Source organism: Eschrichtius robustus, chromosome 1 (assembly GCF_028021215.1).
Source record: "Eschrichtius robustus isolate mEscRob2 chromosome 1, mEscRob2.pri, whole genome shotgun sequence".
NCBI lineage: Eukaryota > Metazoa > Chordata > Mammalia > Artiodactyla > Eschrichtiidae > Eschrichtius > Eschrichtius robustus.
The window spans coordinates 14,672,048-14,692,128 of record NC_090824.1 but is presented as its reverse complement, the minus strand read 5'-3'; the positions used below and the strand labels follow the sequence as shown (position 1 = coordinate 14,692,128).

General features: G+C 42.4%; 1 protein-coding gene across 5 annotated transcripts in view; it reads right to left on the bottom strand.

The window, feature by feature from the left end:
• Nucleotides 1-20,081, bottom strand: part of FOXN3 (forkhead box N3) — a 406,233-nt gene that overhangs the window by 170,507 nt on the left and 215,645 nt on the right. For all 5 annotated transcript variants that reach the window (XM_068541804.1, XM_068541828.1, XM_068541837.1 and 2 more), the window contains one exon: nt 14,931-15,067. In XM_068541804.1, the coding sequence (XP_068397905.1) occupies nt 14,931-15,067 (137 nt within the window). The remainder of the gene's footprint in view (nt 1-14,930; nt 15,068-20,081) is intronic.

The following is a 20,081-nucleotide window of genomic DNA, read 5'->3' as shown; positions in this document are numbered from 1 at the left end:
GGCACATACAAGCCAAAGTGACCAGGAGAGCTTTATCATTTTCAACAATCTAAGTCTTGCCTTAGCAACTATACACTTTCACGGCACTATTTTGATAGTTATTTACAGTTTAATTTGTATATATGTGGGTCAACCAGAATTAGCCCGGTATTTTCGGAAGAATCTTCACTTGCTTATTCTGTACCGAAATAAAGTTAATTCTGTGTCTTTCATCCATTTTATGATTTCAATATCAAATAAAGGATGCTAATCACATTTATTCATTTGATTTCACAAATATTTACTGGGTTCATACATATTGGAGGTTCGCACCAATAATTAGTTTTTTTTAAAGAATGTTTACACAATATATTGCTTTAACAGCCATGACCAAAAAAACTTAACCCCAAAGGGTAGTTAGCTCTTGTCAGCTCTCCCCACAAACGTATTTTTTTTAATTACACATAAAAAATGATTAGAAAGATGGCTGTGTGGCCATTTATTCCCAAAGATGATAGAGTATTTAAGCAAGCTTAGAGGAAAAAACAAAACCTTAATGATCTCTGAGAACGGAATTCATCGGCAAGGCAAGTCCTTTTTTTTTAAATTTTAATTTGTTTCTACTGAAATTGAACATATGGCAGGCACTGATTTTCTTTTCTTTTCTTTTTTTTCTCTTTTTTTTGGCCACACCGCACAGCACGTGGGATCTTAGTTCCCTGACCAGGGATCGAACCCGGGCCCTTGGCAGTGAGAGCGTGGAGTCCTAACCACTGGACCACCAGGGAACTCCCCAAGGCAAGACCTTTAATATTGAGAATGTTGAATTTCTTTATTCTTATTAAACAGTCAGTATAAATAATCTCCCAAATCGTAAAACTCAAGTCACAAGTTTGAGGAAATATTGCATGATTCTCCCCCACCTCACATCTACATTTACTTTTCTATTTTGTCTAAAACAGAAGCGATCCTTACACAAGCATGGAGCGTGCACGCGCACACACACACACACACCCCCCCCCCCACGGCCCTGACTCACTTCCCTCTCCGTTTCCCTCTGCGGTGCCCTCCTCCATGCGCACGAGTCAGGCTCCTCTCAGCTGCCTCTCCACCCCGCTCCCCACCAAGCCCCAGGGATCTCCCTCCAACTGTCTTTGTTCCCTCCTTGCAAGCTGTTTCAGACCTTCATCTCCAAAGATGTGATCTACTGCAGGGGCCTCTGAACTGCTCTCACCTCCATCTGTCCCACCCTCATTACGCTACAGAACTGAAAATGCCTTTTAAAAAGCAATGTGCCAGGGCTTCCCTGGTGGCGCAGTGGTTAAGACTCCACCTGCCAATGCAGGGGACATGGGTTTGAGCCCTGGTCCGGGAAGATCCCATGTGCCATGGAGCAACTAAGCCCGTGCATCACAACTACTGAGCCTGTGCTTTAGACCCCGCAAGCCACAACTACTGAGCCCACATGCCACAACTGCTGAAGCCCGCGCACCTAGAGCCCGTGCTCTGCAACAAGAGAAGCCACTGCAATGAGAAGCCTGTGCACCGCAACGAAGAGTAGCCCCCGCTCGCCACAACTAGAGAAAGCCTACGTGCAGCAACGAAGACCCAGCACAGCCAAAAATAATAAATAAATAAAATAAATTAAAAATAAAAACTGATGTGCCAGTCTTCCTTTCCCAGGCTCACCTCTCCAACTATCAGATACTGGAGAATATTTCCATAGAAGGAAGTGACGACAAGGTGCCAAGTTAAGGTGGGAAGAGCTGAGTCTCTGGAGTCACAATAGGGAGAGACTGCCGGCTCAAGTCCCAGCTCAGTCGTTTACGAGTGACCTGGGTGACCTGCCATTGGCAGGCACAGGACTGCCTCTCTCAGCCTAAGTTCTCTAAAGTGTAAAACAGTGATCAAATCAATCTCATCAGATTCTTATAAGAATTAAGACACATTGCATACATGATGTCTGTTAATACCAAGCCTGGTACATAGTAGATGCTCAATAAATGCTTGGTTTTCTGTCTTGATTTAGGGTTCAATGCAGGAGGAACTAATTAAATTTTAAATTCTTTATATAGGCATACTTCATTTTATTGCGCTTCACGCGATTGCATGTCGCAGATAATTGCATTTTTTACAGATTGAAGGTTTGTGGCAACCCTGAATTGAGCAAATCTATCAGTGCCATTTTTCCAAAAGCATTTGCTCACTTTGTGTCTCTGTGTCACATTTTGGTAATTCTCACAATATTTCAAACTTTCTCATTATTATTATATTTGTTATGGTGATCTGTAATCAGTGATTTTGATGTTCATACATACTATGACTCACTGAAGACTCAGATGATAGTATTTTTTAATCAGTAAAGAACTTTTAAGTTAAGGTATATACATTGTTTTTAGACATAATGCTATTGCACACTTACTAGACAACAGCAGAGTACAAATATAACTTTTATATGCACCGGGAAACCAGGAAATTCCTATGACTCACTTTATTGTGATATTCCCTTTATTGCAGTGGTCTGGAACCAAACCCACAATATCTCCAAGGTCTGCCTGTAATCCTATAGTGCTAAAGAGCTCACATCCACTACATAGTTTTTTCGTAGAAGTTTGGAATATCAGGTGGAAAGAGATTTTTGTTTGACTCTGCATCAAAGAGCTGTATTAGAGAAATTCACGGTGGTTCTCCTATAACTTTGACTTCAACAGCAGTGATGACAGAATATTCCGCATCTAAGAGGGGAGGGTAAGAGGGGGTTAGAAAGAGGGAACTTCAAAGGGCTTAAATAATAAAATTCCATTGGAGTTACCATATGCCCCACCCTGCCTTTCTCAAGAACAGCCCATTACAGAGCTTGAAGGAGGCACTGCTCAAGTGAGGGGGTCCTCAGAGTCAGGCCATGATCTATGGCCAGAACACCTCCTGCAGAATTCAGGGCCTGTGGTATCACCTATTTGTGAGTTCTGAACACAGATTTTCACGTACAAAGAATCAAGATCATCTTTTAGCAGGGAGGGAGGGATAACATTTGGGTGACTTTCTTCTTGAGGGATGAAAGGGAAACAGTGAGATTTCCTGGGAGAAAGAAGCAAGATCTAGAGCAGGGGGGGAGACGGGCTTTGTTCTCATCAAAGAAGAAAAGAATGTAGGGGGAAAAACTAATGAGTTACTGCCAAGGGATTTAAACACGGATTATGTATCTGGTAGAGAATGCACACAATTGAGTGTTTTGGCCGGCCTGCGGTGAAAACTTTTCCCATTATGATTAGGGAAGGGGGAGCCCAAGTGCCTTACCTTTCAAGTGCTCTGTTCTGCAGTAAGTGTTCAGAGGAAGTTTCCTTTCAGTAAGGAGCAGAGGGAGGCTTCTTTTCAAAGGAATAATGAATGAGACAAAGCGAGAGCAATTCCTGGCTGGCACCACCTTACACGCATTTGAATTTTCTATGGCAGCCGCAAAATGTTTAGTCCTCTGACAACATTTGGTGCCTTGGAGTCAACAGCCTGGAATTTATAACCTTTCCATCACAGAGTCACCTGATGGGTCTCTTAGGCTTCAAGAATGACCTGGTCCAAAGAGTCAGGCTTTGTGATACCCAGAGGTACACCAGGGCCTTGGCAGACAGATGGGGAAGGAGATGGAAGGCCAGAGACACCAACACTGCAAACCCGCTAAATTATCGTCAGAGGGAAGGGATACAGAGTGAGCTGCCCCACCCCCCCATATGTCCCTTGCCTCATAACAGTAAAGGGAGGGAGGGCTTTACAATTATTCCGGGGCATCCCTGAGCAACTAGAAGAATCTGTTTTGCACTATTCTCATAATCTGCACTCTGCTATCTAAGGGAAATCATTGATAAATATCTATTGAATAACACCTGTATGCAGGGTTAAAGCACAGGGAAAGAGAACTCTAAAAGAATCCTGGTTTTCACAGATCTTAAATCTAGTGGAAACTACGGAAGATAATATATAAAAAGATGCCTTACAATGCAAACCAATATTTAGGGGCCAAATTGGTATGCAGCATGTGTAAAAACAAGACTATACAATTACCAAAAGAGAGTCTTGCGAAGGTGAAGAAGGAGAAATTAAAATGCATTGATTTTCCATGGGCCAGGCACAAATGCATTTGATACAGCCCTTTACTTAATTTAATACCCATGGCACCCCTTTGAGACAGGTATTCTTTTTTTTCTTCTTTTTTTTGGCCACGCCACGCAGCATTAGGGACCTTAGTTTCTTAGTTCCCCAACCAGGGATCGAACCCACGTCCCCTGCAGTGGAAGCTCAGAGTCTTATCCACTGGACCGCCAGGGAAGTCCCAAGATAGGTATTCTTATGCCACAACAGGAATGACAAAATGTAACCTGGCCAAGGTCACACAGATAGGGAGTGGCCCAGGCAAGGTTCTAACCCACATCTTTCTGAGACGTACTGGGATTTGCTCTAGGCCTGGTTTGATGGTGCTCAGCTTGCAGGAGCTGGGAGGGAGCCTGGGGATGGTCAAGTGGGGTTCTCAGGCTGTGCTCCCTGATGTGCCTTGTTGCACATGAGGAGCTGAGGCCCAGGGAAGCAGAAGGACCTGCCCAAGGGCACCAAAGCTCATCAGAGACAAGTCGCCTTGTGTGACTTCTGGTCTACCACAGGGCAGGATTCTGACAGGTGGGGAGGGTCGGGGATACCAGCACCCAACTCTGAGACCTTAAGATCTTTAGCTCTTTTTCATTTTTCTGCTTTCTTACTGTTGTTCCAGACTCGCCTCTTCCTCCTGAGGACGTCACAGCTGCTGCACCCGTCCATCCGCCTGCAGGACCAGCTAGGGTCCACTCCCCAGCAAGCGTGGGCGGACATGAGACCAGGCAGGGGGCTGTGGGCCTGAGGAACTCACCAAAGCCCATCAGAACACCCACTTCCAGTGGTTTTCTGCTGAAAAGTTTAAAAGGGGGGGAATCTCTCTATGTTCCTCAATTTCTCTATAAGCAGAAAAGGAAATGGTGGGGGGAGGAGGGAGTCAATTTCTAGGTCAAAGGAATCCTAAGATACTAAACTCTGCTCTCTTTATCATTAAAAAAAATCCTTTCACTGAAAGTCCCACAATTGCAGAGGGAAAGGGACAGGGAGAAGAGAAGAAAGAGGAAGAGGAAGAGGAAGAGGGGGAGGGGAGGAAGAGGAGGAAAGGGGAGGGGGAGGGTGGAGGAAGAGGAGGAAAGGGGAGGGGGAGGGGAGGGGAGGAAGAGGAGGAGTAGGAAGAGAAAGCCACTAAACTTCTTCTACTTGTTTCCTCTGAATGTTTTTTTTTCCACTCACTTTTTTTCTTGTCAAGCTAGATGGGGGTGGGGGGTGGTGTGTGTTTGTGGGGCGGGGTACTAAGTGTGTTAGAGAGATATGGGTGGTTAACAGACTTTGACCAAAACCTTCCATTTTAAAGTAGATAAACACACCGTATACATGTCTCTACTTGGACTATTGTGATTAAGCAACTCAATCTAAGAAGATAAGGATTAAAAAATGTGTCTAAAGGGTTTATGGATGCTGTCTCCAGTTGAATGAAAAATCAGCAAGAGTTAGCAATTAATGTGGGATTAACGTGTGACGCTTCTCACACTCTTCCTGCACCTTTCACATACACAGCAGAGTCTCAAAGATGGTTTGACAAATAACGCGATGTGGCCCTTACATAAGAAAAAACGAAAGGTTAAGAATGTGACCAGAGACCAGCCCAAAACATGTGATACCACAGAATAAGGACACCAGTTTGGCTCTGCCACAGAGATTTATACAAAGGGTGGGTGTTGCTCTCGTTAATTCAGTGGATAAACAATAGGGGGAAGGTCTGGATGATTTGATGGACAGCTTTTGGAAATGATCTTCTGCTTGGCAAAACACCGCAGTGATAATTTTCTTCACACGGAAGGAAATGCAAAGAAGTGTCACTAAAACAAGAGAGGTAATTATAGGGCAGGAATCAAAATACTGGGTGACACAGAATGAAGAGTAACTAAATTAGTCCCATTACGGCCTTGAAATCTGGACTTAACAATTTCAAGAGAAGAATCTGACCTCTCATTTCTGAGTAACAAAGCCATGCATATCTTCCCTGTGTTTTGTTTCCAACCTACACTGTGGGCTTGGAGAACTACAAACACCGCGCTACCAAGTGATATTCTATTACTCTCCTGTGCTGGCAGCTCAACAGACTTAGAAACAGAACATTGCAAGAGCTGGAAGGGGTGACCTTGCAATTCTCCCAGCTTCAAGGGACCCTGGCAGCTGGTCATCTCAACTTGACTAGCACCCCAAGAGTAGCTGGTTCACACACTACCCAACACTTACCCACCCAAACAGTTACCCACCCACCCAAACACTTACCCACCCAAACAGTTACCCACCCACCCAAACACTTACCCACCCAAACAGTTACCCACCCACCCAAACAGTTACCCACCCAAACAGTTACCCATCCACCCAAACACTTATCCACCCAAACAGTTACCCACCCACCCAAACACTTACCCACCCAAACAGTTACCCACCCACCCAAACACTTACCCATCCACCCAAACACTTACCCACCCAAACAGTTACCCATCCACCCAAACAGTTACCCATCCACCCAAACAGTTACCCACCCACCCAAACAGTTACCCATCCACCCAAACAGTTACCCATCCACCCAAACACTTACCCACCCAAACAGTTACCCACCCACCCAAACACTTACCCACCCAAACACTTATCCACCCACCCAAACATTTACCCATCCAAACACTTACCCATCCACCCAAACAGTTACCCATCCACCCAAACACTTACCCACACAGTTACCCATCCACCCAAACGTTACCCACCCAAACACTTACCCACCCACCCAAACACTTACCCACCCAAACACTTACCCATCCACCCAAACACTTACCCACCCAAACACTTACCCATCCACCCAAACAGCTCTTCCACCAGCCTCACCTTCTTCCACACATTTCCAGCTCTTCCACCAGCCTCACCGCTTTTCTCATTATCTTAAAGTCCCCCTCCCACCTGGTCAGAAACATCGCAGTGAGGTCTGGTCTACACTGAAAGTGGGAATTACTGGTCATCATATCACTTGTTCAAATACTCACCTTTTATTAATATAACCTGAAACTACTTACAGTACACTTCTGACCAACATTAATTCACAGCTGACGCACTTATAGTACATGAATTCTCCCCACCTCCATTCTACCTTCCTCAAATCTTTTATGAATGATGGGTTCTACTGTCTAATCTAATTATATTAGGCCTCTACTTCTTAATCCCCCTCCTTTTTAGTCTATAGAATCCAGGAGTGTTTAGTGTAACCAGCAGTTGGAGAAAGAGGAGTCTTAGAAATGGCAGTGGTTGGTTTTAATTTTCTATTGTGATGAAAAATTTGCCGATTTTTAGATAACTAATGAGAACCTACTATATAGGGAACTGTACTCAACGTTCTGTGGTGCCCTAAATGTGAAGGAAATCCAAAAAAGAGGGGAGATATATATGTGGCTGATTCACTTTGCTGTACAGTAGAAACTAACACAACATCGTAAAGCAACTATACTCCAATAAAAATTTTTTTAAAAATTTGCGATTTTACCCTGCTGCAAAACAGAGTGTGCAGTCTGTTGTCTCATGTTGTACATCACTGATTCATGCGTTTTTGACAGCTCTTTCATATTTCTAACATATAGATCAATTTCTCCCCCTCTGAGAAGGTGAGGGGGTTGACAAACATGAAGAATGCAGGTCGGCCCCTAAGTTGCTCTGACCAGGAATCTGCCAGGTCCTCCGATGGTTATTTGGAGATGCAAATAAACAGGAAGCAAACCGGTAAAGACCCCGGACTCCTGCTGAGTCCATCAACACTTCAACTTTCTAACCAGGAATCAAGGACACAGAACCCCTTTGTTATCCATTATCTCAGTAGTTAGATCAACAGAAATTTATCAGTAGCAGATTTAAAGAGATCCTAACACTTCTGCTGACAGAATACCAACCAGGGACTGAGGGCACCCCAAGAGTTCAGAGGATGAAAAAGAACTCAACTTGGCTCTCTCTTGGCCATGAGTTTCACTCCGCACCCGAGTAAAATAGATATAATCAGCCCGGCTGCTTAAACATTCAACTTTCAAAGTGAGTGTGAAAACAGGATGAAATTGGATGACTGGGCACTATATTCATACGATACACCTAGTATATAAGAGCTCAAAGATAACAGAGACTATTTTCCATTTAAATAAAATAACGGAGGATGAAATGAGGATGAAATGTACAATGGACAGCATATTGCAGGCAAAATGCTGAGATTAAAAATATTCCGAGACCAACTCAGAAAATAGAATGGAAGTCAATAGACAATATGATTTGATATGCAAAGAAAATCATAGCTAACTAATGGATTTTTAAAGCTCACACTGTAAATGAGCATTGTTTTTTATATATAAGAGTGAACCCCTACAATTGTAAGCCTTTTCTATGATGTCTCCTCCAATTTTTTAACAAAACAAAGTTTGTACTTCAAAGTACTATTATTAGAAAATCTTGTCATTCAATCCCATATTCATTTTACCACATTAATTTAGCACATCCTTCAATATATTTAGCACAGTGAAGCTTCACACTGATTTTAAAAGATTTTTAAAATTTAAAAGAATATTGTCCTTTAAAAAATTAAGCATAATGTTGCAGTTTAATGCATATGCTTTCAAAATACCTAATACCTCACCCTTTTAAACTACTTACACAGGTAAGTGTATTGAATATGAGGAGCTTTTAAAAAACTATTCATGGTTTCCATCAAATATGTCGCTTACAAGTAAATATAAATATAAGGAGTGTAATGTGTAATAATGATGTAACTAATCTAAATCCTCACATTCATTCTTTATGCTTGACTGAATTAAAAGTTGAAATGACACAACAATCTAACAAACTCCTTTAATACAAGTTAAAACTGATTTTATTGTGGCTTTGCAGTTCTTCTGCCAACAATTAAATGCATACCACTTTGAATAACTGGAATGAAAGATGTCTTATAAGTTAAAAAATTATTGGATGCTATCCAAGCAATGAATAAGCTATTCCTTGCTGTGTACAAATTCAGCATTTTAGTGGGGGAATTAACATGGTTATGTTAACAAGCTTAACATTGTAAGGATTTTCTAATCTTTTAATTGTCTAAAAGGATGAGTTCCCTAAACACCCCACCTTCCCTACCTCCTCCCAACGCAATCCCCCATCTGCCATCATCAGGTCTCTCCTTCGACCAATGTTTACTTACCTGGTGAGGAATCCCTGATGATTTCCTTAATTCAAATATATACTGACCACTCTGTACAATTTCTATATCCTTAGCAGTATTGTTCTGCTATGTAGGCATTTTTTAAAATTATAAAGAATAAGCTCAAAGCACATGAATAGGGCAGCAGGCAGGATAAAAATAAAACCTTTTGGTGAGTCAGCACTAAAATCAGCCATTTTCATTAAGACCCTCAATATCTGAAAGGCCAAAACCTTTGGAGAGATCATTAACGTATCTTTTGCGGCTCATTAAACTGCTCTGAAGAAGCAAAAAGAAACATAAGGAGCTAAATGATAAGCTTAAATGTTCAGAATTTTCTTTTAAAAAAAAAAAAATAGGTGAGAGCGACAGAAACTTTCTTGAAATGTTTTGACTCTGTAAACTTTAACGTCATCCAAAAAATAAATCTTCAGACCTAGATCAGCAAATAAAAGTCTTATGGATTTTTCTAACTTTGTACATGTTAGGCTACAATACTTTATATAAAATATAAAATACGTTGTCATTATTTTTAAAGATATTTAAGCAAAAAGTGAAAGGTGCATTGGGGAACAGAAGTCCCCTCAATCAGGGTTTATGTTCCTCTAAAGCCCAACCATGGCTGCCCCATCACATAGACCAGAGGCATATAAGATGCTGAGATTTCTTTGGAGGTACCAAGGAAGCATAAAACTATAGTGGCTCTGGCTCCCAAATTAGGTATATTTTACTAAATTTCCCTTCTCTGAAAAAATGATCATCCAGGAAACTCTCTATAAACCATCCTGTTTGATTCATCGTAAAACCTGTTCCCGCCTATGGTGAGAGGTGATTGAAACTTTTTTTCCGTAAACTGATTTTGGATTGGTGCCTATCCCAGAGAGGTTGCTACATAAGACCCTATACATAACTTTTGAAAACAATCTGTTGTCATAAACATTGTTTTGGGGTGCCCACTATTTAAGGGGTATGAATTGAGTATTGTCAAGTTTAAGGGCCCCCACTATAAAGTATCAAAATTATAAAAGCCAAGGTCACCCACTGGGGAGCTGTTTATTTAACCCTCAGACATGGAGAGAGATTAGAAAAGGGAAAATTCCTAAAAAGTTGGTGGGAGTGTAGATTGGAACAGAGTCTAAAATTGGAAGGCAAATTGGCAATATCTATATCAAAAGCATTAAAGTATGCATATCCATTAATGAGAAATCCCACGTCCACGAAAGAGGGGCATAGGCAACAAAACCATTAAACCAGATAATAGGACTTTTCTGAAGACGTATGGGCAAGAAACCCAACTACACCATCCTCTCTCCTCTTTCCAGACCTAGAGTCTGAAGGTCACACTGGCAAAAGCTGGGAACAAAAAGAAGTTGTTTTGGCATGGGCAGCTTGGCCTCGGGGACCCTACCAAGCACAGTTGAGCGCCATTTCACAGAAATAGAGTTCCAAGAACTGTAAGAGCCAACTTACAGCCAAGCCCCTTGTACGGCTCAGCAGATCCTAGGGGGAATGAGGTAAAAGCAAGAGCTCCTGATCACCATCAGCTCTCCAGTTGTCTTGTAACATGATAGAGACAGACTCCAAATGGGTCGGGCAAACTGCTCAGCGACGCAGTGATTTTTACTTTCCATTACAACAAAAGGGATGTGGTTATTTTAAACTGATAAACTCAACTAGTCTGTGCATCGGGGACTGCTTTTTCTTTAACAGAAAAGTTACAGAGACAGTGCAGAGAGTTCTCACAGACCCTACACTCAGTTTGCCCACAGTTAACATCTTAGGTTACTATGGTACATTTGTCACAACTAAGGAACCAACACTGATACGTTGCTATTAACTGAACTGCACACTTTATTCCTATTTCACTAGTTTTTCCCTCATGTCCTTTTTCTGTTCCAGGAACCTATCCAAGAGATCCCGTTACCCATTTAGTCACCATGTCTCACCATGTCTTCGTAGCCTCCTCTGGTCTGTAACAGTTTCTCAGACTTTCCTTGTTTTTGATGACCTGACAGCTTTGAAGACAATTAGTCAGGTATTTTGAAGAATGTCCCCCCCAACCTTGGGGACAAAACCTTGTCTAATGTTTTTCTCTGATTACAGAGAAGTTGGGGATTTGGGGGAGGAGGACAGCAAAGGTGAAGTGATAATTTCTTGACATCGTTATCACAGGTACATCTTGTCAACTTCACATCACAGATGCTGTTAGCTTTGATCACCTGGCCAAGGTAGTGTTTGCCAGGTTTTCCACCATAAACTTTCTTTTCCACCCCCTTTCCACACTCTGCTCTTTGGAAGTAAGTCATTAAGTGCAGCCACTCAAGGGGTGGGGAGTTAAACTCCCATTCCTTGAATGGATGAATACCTACATGAATTATTTAGAATTCTTCCGTATGGGAAATTTGTCTCTACTTTCATTTATTTATTTGAGCATTTACTTATATCAGTATGGATTCACAGACATGTATTTTATATTTGGGGTTATATCCCAATGCTATGTTATTTATTTGTTGTTCATATTGTCCCAGCTTTGGCCACTGGGAGCAAATTCAGGTTGGCTCTGGTATGCTTTTTACATCCTTGTTTTCTGAACACTGCCTTACTTTCTGCTTCTCCATATTTTTATTAGTGAAATACCTTACTTAAGAAAAGGGTTGTGATGGGATGAATTTTGTGTTCCCCCTCCAACATACAAAAAAAAAAATCACATTAAAGTCCTGGTTACCAGTACCTCAGAATGTGATGTTATTTGGGAATAGAGTCATTGGAGATGTAATTAGTTAAGATTAGATCATACTGAATAGGGTAGTCCCCTAATCCAGTATAACCGATGTCCTTAAAAAAAGGGAAATTTGGACACGGCACACAGGAAGAACAAAGTGCAGCACACAGTGAAGATGACGGCAGAGATCACAGTGATGCGTGTAACAAATATTCAAAAGGGTATACTGGAAAACAGAGGCACAAGTCTCCGTGTGGCAGTACTGAGCATCATATTTGGACGTGAACAAGGTTTGGGGGTCAGTGTTTTCAGATGCTTCATTTTCCCTGCAGAGTTTCCGGCCACCTGCAGCTTGGCTCAGAGCACTACTTGCCAAGCACACCTGCAAGTACTAGCAATAACCACCCATCTAGTATAATCACCATCTTCAGCATGCTAAGTACCAGCTCTGTGAAATCCAAGCACTTCCCAGGTGCCCCTCACAGCAATCCTGCGGGGCAGACAGGTGATTCCCTGCATCACAGAGGACCCAGCCAGATCGTGTCAGGTCATCATTTGTGGTCCCTGTTTAATGACTCGCCTTGTCCCACTTCCACCTTCCCTACGTCACGTCCACAAGTGGCCCGATGGCTTAGAACGGAACTGACTACATCACTGTCAGCTACACGAATATTATACAATCATCCAGCATTTAGGACCCTTAGTACAATTTTACACACTAGAGGATAATGAAGCAAACTCTAAGCTTTCAGATGAAGGAACTATAGTCCCCGGGAAAGAGAAAGTGACTTGTTCTTAGAGTTAAGACATGGAAGAGGCAGGCTAAAATCTGGTCTGTGCTCTCACTCCACATCCAGTAACCTTTACGGAGGTGAAATCTGAGCTCCCGCATGGGTAGAGGCAGAAACTTTTTTTTTCCCCTCAGTCACCTGGGAGAAGAGGAACTGGATGTGACAGACTGAGATCTGAAGTTTTCGTCTGGAAATTATTTTCATTACAAAAGTTCCAGTTCATCTGCATTTTTATTCCGATATTAACAAATCAAATGAAGTCATTAGGCTTAGGCCAGCTCAGAAAGCCTCTCGCCTGAGTATGCATTCCTCTTGCAACCTCTAGAGCTCTACTATAATCCTTCAAATTATTAAATAATTACTGTGTTTCCCTTGGGGTCGCGTTTGGCAACAAAATACTGGTCTAAATGAACCAGTGATATGACCCAGTGAATAACACTTATGTTCTTAACTTCTTAGAAGCAAATGGATACGAAATACTTCCGAGGTACAAACTGGGAGGAGAGTGAAGGGCTTTCTGTGGGGTGTGGAGGGTGAGGGGAGCAGAATGACAAAGGAACATGAGAATCTGGGAATTATTCCAATAATGAGGGTCATCCCCTCCCCCATCAACCCTGTATATCAGTAAGTCTCCACTCCAAACCCAGTTTTCTCCCATTTCAGGAGTGGTTACGGCCACAAGGAGAAAGCCAAGCATATGGCTCTGCCCTTCTGGACATTTCTACCGTGCTGGCTGGGCTGCTTTGGAAAATCCCATTTTATCTCCTACAGCTATATGACCTCAAGTTGTCATTTCCAATAAAGTATGCTTCCACTGATTTTTATGAACATAGACAAAAGCTGCTACAACCTTTTTTGCCCCCAAATCTTTCAAACCAACTGTAGTTGCTATGTAGGGTTATTTGTTTCTAAGGCAACAGCCCATATCTAAGTACTAATGGCCTGTCCTTTTGCCAGGCAACAAACAGCCTTGTGATGCAACTGCACCTGTCTCGGCTACGTGTTACTATGGAGATGCTGCAGTTGCTATGGCTACCATCACGCTAATCGCCTAGCGAAGGCAGACATACAGCAGTCTTCTCAGAGAGCCCAGCTGTTCCTCCCCGTCTCTTGCTGAAGACTGATTGTCTAAGGCCTGTGATGGAATGCTTCTCAACTGAGATGCACAAGAACTTCATTAATGCTGTTTCAGAGGCTCACTTTGTGCTCCCTTCTGCAGAACAAACACCAGACTAGGGAAAGAATCTGCAACGACACAGACTGCGAAACTACCGACATCTATGAATTCACGCCTTTCCTCACTGACATAAACTTGTAGTCCAAGGATCATTCTCTTAACTGAGTGGTGACAATAGAAACATTTCTATGCATTAGAGAAAAAAAAAATTTTTTTGTAGAGTTGAGGGATAGATTTCAAACCAAAACACTATGCAAGAGAAAATCAATTTTAAAAATCGGTTCTGTTTTATATGGCTATTTTTTTAAGACTCTAACAGTAACCTATTTTTTTTAAAGTGACAGGTTGCATATCCTCCCCTCCAATTCTATCTCTGTAAAAACGGCACCCGTGACCTCACTGTCTCAAAACAAACGGGCATGTGAGGGGCAATCCTGGTCTCTAGCGTTCTTTGTTGTTTTCCTTGAAGAGGCAAACACGAAGTAACCACAACAAAACGATCATTCTGGAGCATCGTCTACATGGAGACGGGGAATGGCAACAGCTCTGTGCATCCTTCAGTGAAACACCTGGAGACACTCTGGCTTGGAGGATGGGAAGTTGGAATCGCTTACCCGACTCACTCCTGGACTCTCATCCCTGCAAACGGCCACACTCTGAGATGTTAAAGCTGTCACCTTTCCTTTGTAAATGTTTCTACCCAGGAAGACATTATTTCACCCACCACGAAGCCTTCTGGAAGGAGACACATTCGTCCCAAGCAGCAGAAGCGGTAAGGTTTGCAGAAAAAAACAATTGGATATGCCTCCAAGAATACTTAACTTCTTCCTCATTTATCTACAGTTATTTTTAAAATCATACAGCCTATTAAATTAGTTTCAGTGCCTGTCTCTGCCAAAATAATGCAACTTCAGTAGACAACAAACAAACCCCAAAACAAAAAAAGTCTGAATGGCTTACCTTTGATATGCCTGAGGAGAGGCGGGAGGTGTATTGAACACATTCGAGTGTGGGTGATAAGGTGTCTTTTTCAAAGCCTGAATTAGATTTTGTCTATACTCTGGGTCTATGCACCACAATGACCCTTTCCCGATACTCTGCAAAGAACGATAAAATACAAAAGTGATTAATATAGAGACAGTACCCACTGTGCAGTAAGTAGATGTATAACTCTCATCATAGTTACTTATTTTGAAAAGCCTCTCACTTCTTTGTTAACTGTCTGCCAGCCTTAACTACTGTACTATTGTCCTCTGACAACAGGACACCAGGCAATGCGCTTCTGTGTATTCACATTAAGTTTAACAAAATGAATATGTTATTTCCAGGTGATGTTGCTACAATAATATTGTAATTTTCATACCCTACTGACCAAAACCCTCAGTTCCCTTATTATTTTTCAGTGTCAACTTTGAAAAACATAGGTATTCCCTTTAAAAAGTGAGTTTTAAATTTGTCAGGTATCAAGGGTTGAGAGAAAAAGAGGGCAGAGACACCCTCAAAACTCTCCCTCTGCTTTAAAAATTCGAGGGTTATGTTTTCAAACCATATTACATCGGTGCCACTTTACAAAAACAGAAAAGTAATCCACTTGTTTTTTCCTGCTTAACAAAAGAATGACATTTAAGCTTCAAATGGAATTCTGTAATGACCTTCCCCAAGAAACAAAAGAACTCAGGCAGCAGTGGTAAACCTTAGCCAGAATCCAGTACTTATTTTTTGATATCCTCCATTCTGGATTTTGCTCCAGACCTGAATCTTCAGAAGTCAGAAACTTTAAAATACAAATTTTATCAAACTGGTTCCATGGAAAGAGGGAGACTTGCTCGGAGGCCCACTTTCAGTTGGACGCTTTCGTTCTGGGCACACGGCATTTTATAAAACAAATGTAAGACATGCCTCTGAGGCCTGATCTGGCGGCAGGCTGATGGGCAGTCAGTTCTGACTGATCGCTTTCAAGTGACCGAATGTACCCAAGCTGTTTGATAAGGTCATTTGTAAACATTTACTGATTTGGAGAGAAAAAAAGTCAAATTATATAAACCCACACCCACCCCATGCTTCCAGCCAGCGACTCTCTAATTTTCACAACTATTATACTACAGGAAGATTTAGAAAGCAAACAAGAAAATCATTTAACTATTACGCGGGGGGCAAAGTCCAAGAAAATCCCTTAGAAGGAGAACTAAAAATAAATTATTCCTAAAATCTTTAAAGTTTTAAAAATTTGTATTTCAGTCATCAGCTTACCAGATAGTTTACTTACAAACTTACTCACAGAACCCCTTAAAATTCTTTACTATCAACACCACCGTGCACTCAGCACAGGGAATTGCTCAAAGCCAAGGTCCGGGGCTGGAGCCTCTGCTCCCCCTCCCCCACTGCTCCCCCCACCCACCCCCCAAGTGCAGGCCTGACCCCAAACACAGTCCCCGTCAGGCCAACCTGCCTGGGCTAAACACCAAAGCTCCCAGTTTAACCACCCGGATGTTTAAAGAAATGAAAGATTTCAACTTTGGAAAATTCAACGCCCTTATGTGGTCTTTCCTTCCATGCGTACATTTTCAAGCCCGGAAGGGGGACTAATGACACTTTCTGGGTAAAGCAGGCAGGCCACCAATGATCAGCCCTGGACCTTCCATTCTGTCCTTTGGAGAAAAGCTGTGCAGCACACTTTTTAGAAGAAAGCAAAAGCCAAGATGCTGAGAGGTGTGGGGGAAGACCAGTAACTACCAAATCTGGATAACGTAAAGCAAACCGCAAAAGCCAGTCATCTCCTCGGCAGCAGGGGTCCTGGCCTGAGTCCATCAAAGGCTCCCTGTCGAGCCCTGTGCCAGGGGGACTCTCTTTCTAACCCCCTTGAAGACGAGGCTCCCAACTAGCTAGTTGGAGGGCCAGGGCCCACGTGCAACCCAAACGTTCCTGCAATGAGATTACCCTGGTTCTGGGAACCACACGGGGCTGCTGTTTCCGTCAAGGTGGCTTTCAGGGTGGGGCCGTTTAATCTTACAGGGAATAAAAATATGACAAACAAATGAAGGGAGATAACAATAAGCCAAGAAGGCGGTTTCCCCTAATCCTTAGCATCTTGTTTATTATACTACACTATTTACCAAAAGAAAAAGGGGAAGACCCCGCAGGATTGGGGTGCGGGGAGGATCACAAGGTAAGTGATCCAGGTACAAGAGGCAGGCCGAGCTATAGTAAGAACGGGACTTCTAAAGCCAGACAGATGTTTCCTGTGTGGCCTTGGGCAAGTCAGGGTCCCGTAGAAAGTCCAGGCTTCCTCAGCGGCAAAATAAGGACCCCCTTAGAGACGGATGTGCGGTCCAGCATGAGAGGAAACACCTAGAACAGTGGAGAACGTACAGGCATCCGATAAATGGCGGAGGGCGGAGGGGATCGCGAACAGCTCCTTTTGGACAGAAGAAAGAAGGCAAAGCTGGCTGTACCATGCTTTCCATATCTGATTTTCCCATCATGAAAGAATCACCAAATTCCAACAGAGGCAGTGGGTGGGGCCTCCAGCAAGCGGACCTTCCACGTGAGGACTAAGTATTAATCTACTGGAGTGCCATTGGTCCCGGCTCAGCAAGGGCGCTCTGGAGAGCTTTCCTACTTTCTAAGACGCCCCACTTTATTTCCACCCCACCCCCCCATCACCCTTCCATGAACCCCTCACTCCATGTTACTTCTCCCTTGCTCAGGAAGCCAATTCTGACTTGCCTACTAGAAGTGTTCCTTTGCCCGGGTCTTCGCAAAATGATCACCAAGCTAAGGTTTAATTCCAGACTTGGTCAGCACACGCTCACAGTATCTGTTCACTGCAGGCATGTGCCTAAGCTTGGGATCATCACGGTTCCTACCTTGATCAGTTCTGCATTTTACGGTGAGCGTGGTCTGGAACTGTGACAGGTTTTCACAGACCAAACACTAATTTCAGTATCTCACACTCAGAATTTCCAGAGAGAAAAAAATAAGCCAAAAAAGCATCTTCAGGACACACCTATGGGGACACTGTAGATCCCTCAAATCCCTCCAATGATTTTCCAGTGGAGACCTCTAGGCAGAGCCTGGAAGGAGCATGGAAGAGGCTGGCACCGCATCTTATTTGCAAGCATTCTCCTTGGTTTCGTGCAACAGTTCAGAATAGTAAAAAGGTTGACTTGAAAACTTTTAAAATGGAACTATGCAGAGTAGAGAATGCTCAAGTTTATTCGGCCAGGAAAAATTACATGTAACGCCCATAACAGGGGAGAAAAGGGGTGTAATTTGATTAGAGTCGTGTAATAAGTTTGAGGGTCAGAGCTTTTAGAATTATCTGCATCTCATCTAAAGAATATGGATTTCTTTTTTTTAACCATAATAACTGTGAGGATCATGGACCACTAAATGTTAGGGAATTCAAACTAATAAGGGAAGAAAGATTTCTATTCATAGACACATTTTCATCTTTGAAAAATATTTATATGTATTTATATAGGTAAAATATTTTTATAAAATATATAAATATACATATTTTCTATATTTATAAATATATAATATATAAAATGCATGTTTATAAATATGTTTTTATATATTTTATATTTATAAATATATATATTTAAGACAAAAACATGTCTGTGAAGGAAGGGAGAGGTGAAGGAAGATCTTTCTTACATGAACACGGGCGCGTGCGCACACACACACACAGAGTTTGAGAAAACTAATGTGAAAAGGAAAAAGGAGTAAAAACATACGGATGAAGCCAAGTTGTTGTTGTTGTTTTAATTAAAAAGCACCTGGGGAATAATAGACAATTCCTTGTTAGCAATAAAAACATCAGTACATAGCAGGAAAAAGAGACCAGGAGAACCTATATTGTAGGAAGAACTGATTAGTGAGAAGGGTTTTAAAGAAAGAGAAAGATAAGAATAACAACTAAATTAAATCTTAAATCTAACTTCTAAGGATAACTTGTTTTTCCCTGAGAGGTCTGGATCCAGGGGCATCCCTGGCAGCCCATGAATTTCTCCCTGTTCCCAGAGCTCTGCAGACCCGCAAGGCAGCACTGGTCAGTCTGCCGAACATCGGGCCTTCACTGCGGGTCTCTTTCCTAGGTTGTCCTTGAGGATAAACCGTATTTTAAAACATTGTTTACAGAATGTGGACCATGATACATTAATGGGGCATGCAGTCAATGTAATGGGTCACAACCAGCACTGCCTTCATGGAACAGACTAGAACCAAATAGAACAGCTTAGAAAGCATCTGTACTAAAGTAATATTTTGTGAAATGTGTGTGTGAGTACACCTGCGTGTTGGCGTACAGTGCATCACAAAGTAACATACACTTCTTACTGGGGATCTGGGTCCAAAAAGGGTGGTTAACACTGTTCTAGAGCAATGGTTTCCATTTTCTTCCTTCTCGTCACTTCCGAGGGATAAAGCCCTTTCCCACCTGTAACGGAGGACTCCCTCAGTGTGACCCCCAATTCGCAGGGGAGGGACCATGCTTGGGGATAGGGGTTAATGAGGCAGGACCCCTGGCAAAATGGAGCAGGGAGCTGGATACATGTTTTATACTCTGAAACAATGCCCCCCCCCCTTTTTTTTAACTCTTCATTTTGTACTGGAGTATAATGATTAACAATGCTGCGTTAGTTTCAGGTGTATGGCAAAGTGATTCAGTTCTACATATACATGTATCTATTCTTTTTCAAATTCTTTTCCCATTTAGGTTGTTACATAAGATTGAGCAGAGTTCCCTGTGCCTACACTAGGTCCTTGTCTGTTATCCATTTTAAATATAGCAGTGTGTACACGTCAGTTCCAAACAATCCCTTTTGATGTTTCTGATATGCCATTTCCACAGGTATTTCCAACACCACCCACCCTCTTCCATTCCCTCACCCATATGGTACCCACTGCATGCCAGGCACCATGGGGGTACATTAGTGAATACAAAACAATACAATAAGGCAACTGCTCTCTTGAAGCTTGGATTCTGGAGGGGGAAGAAGACGGTAAGTCAGTCAAGAAATAAATAAGCAAGATCACGACAGACTGTACTGCCTGCTGTGAAGGAAATAAAGAGAGTGGTGAGTTGGAAGACAGGAACTTGCTGCTGTG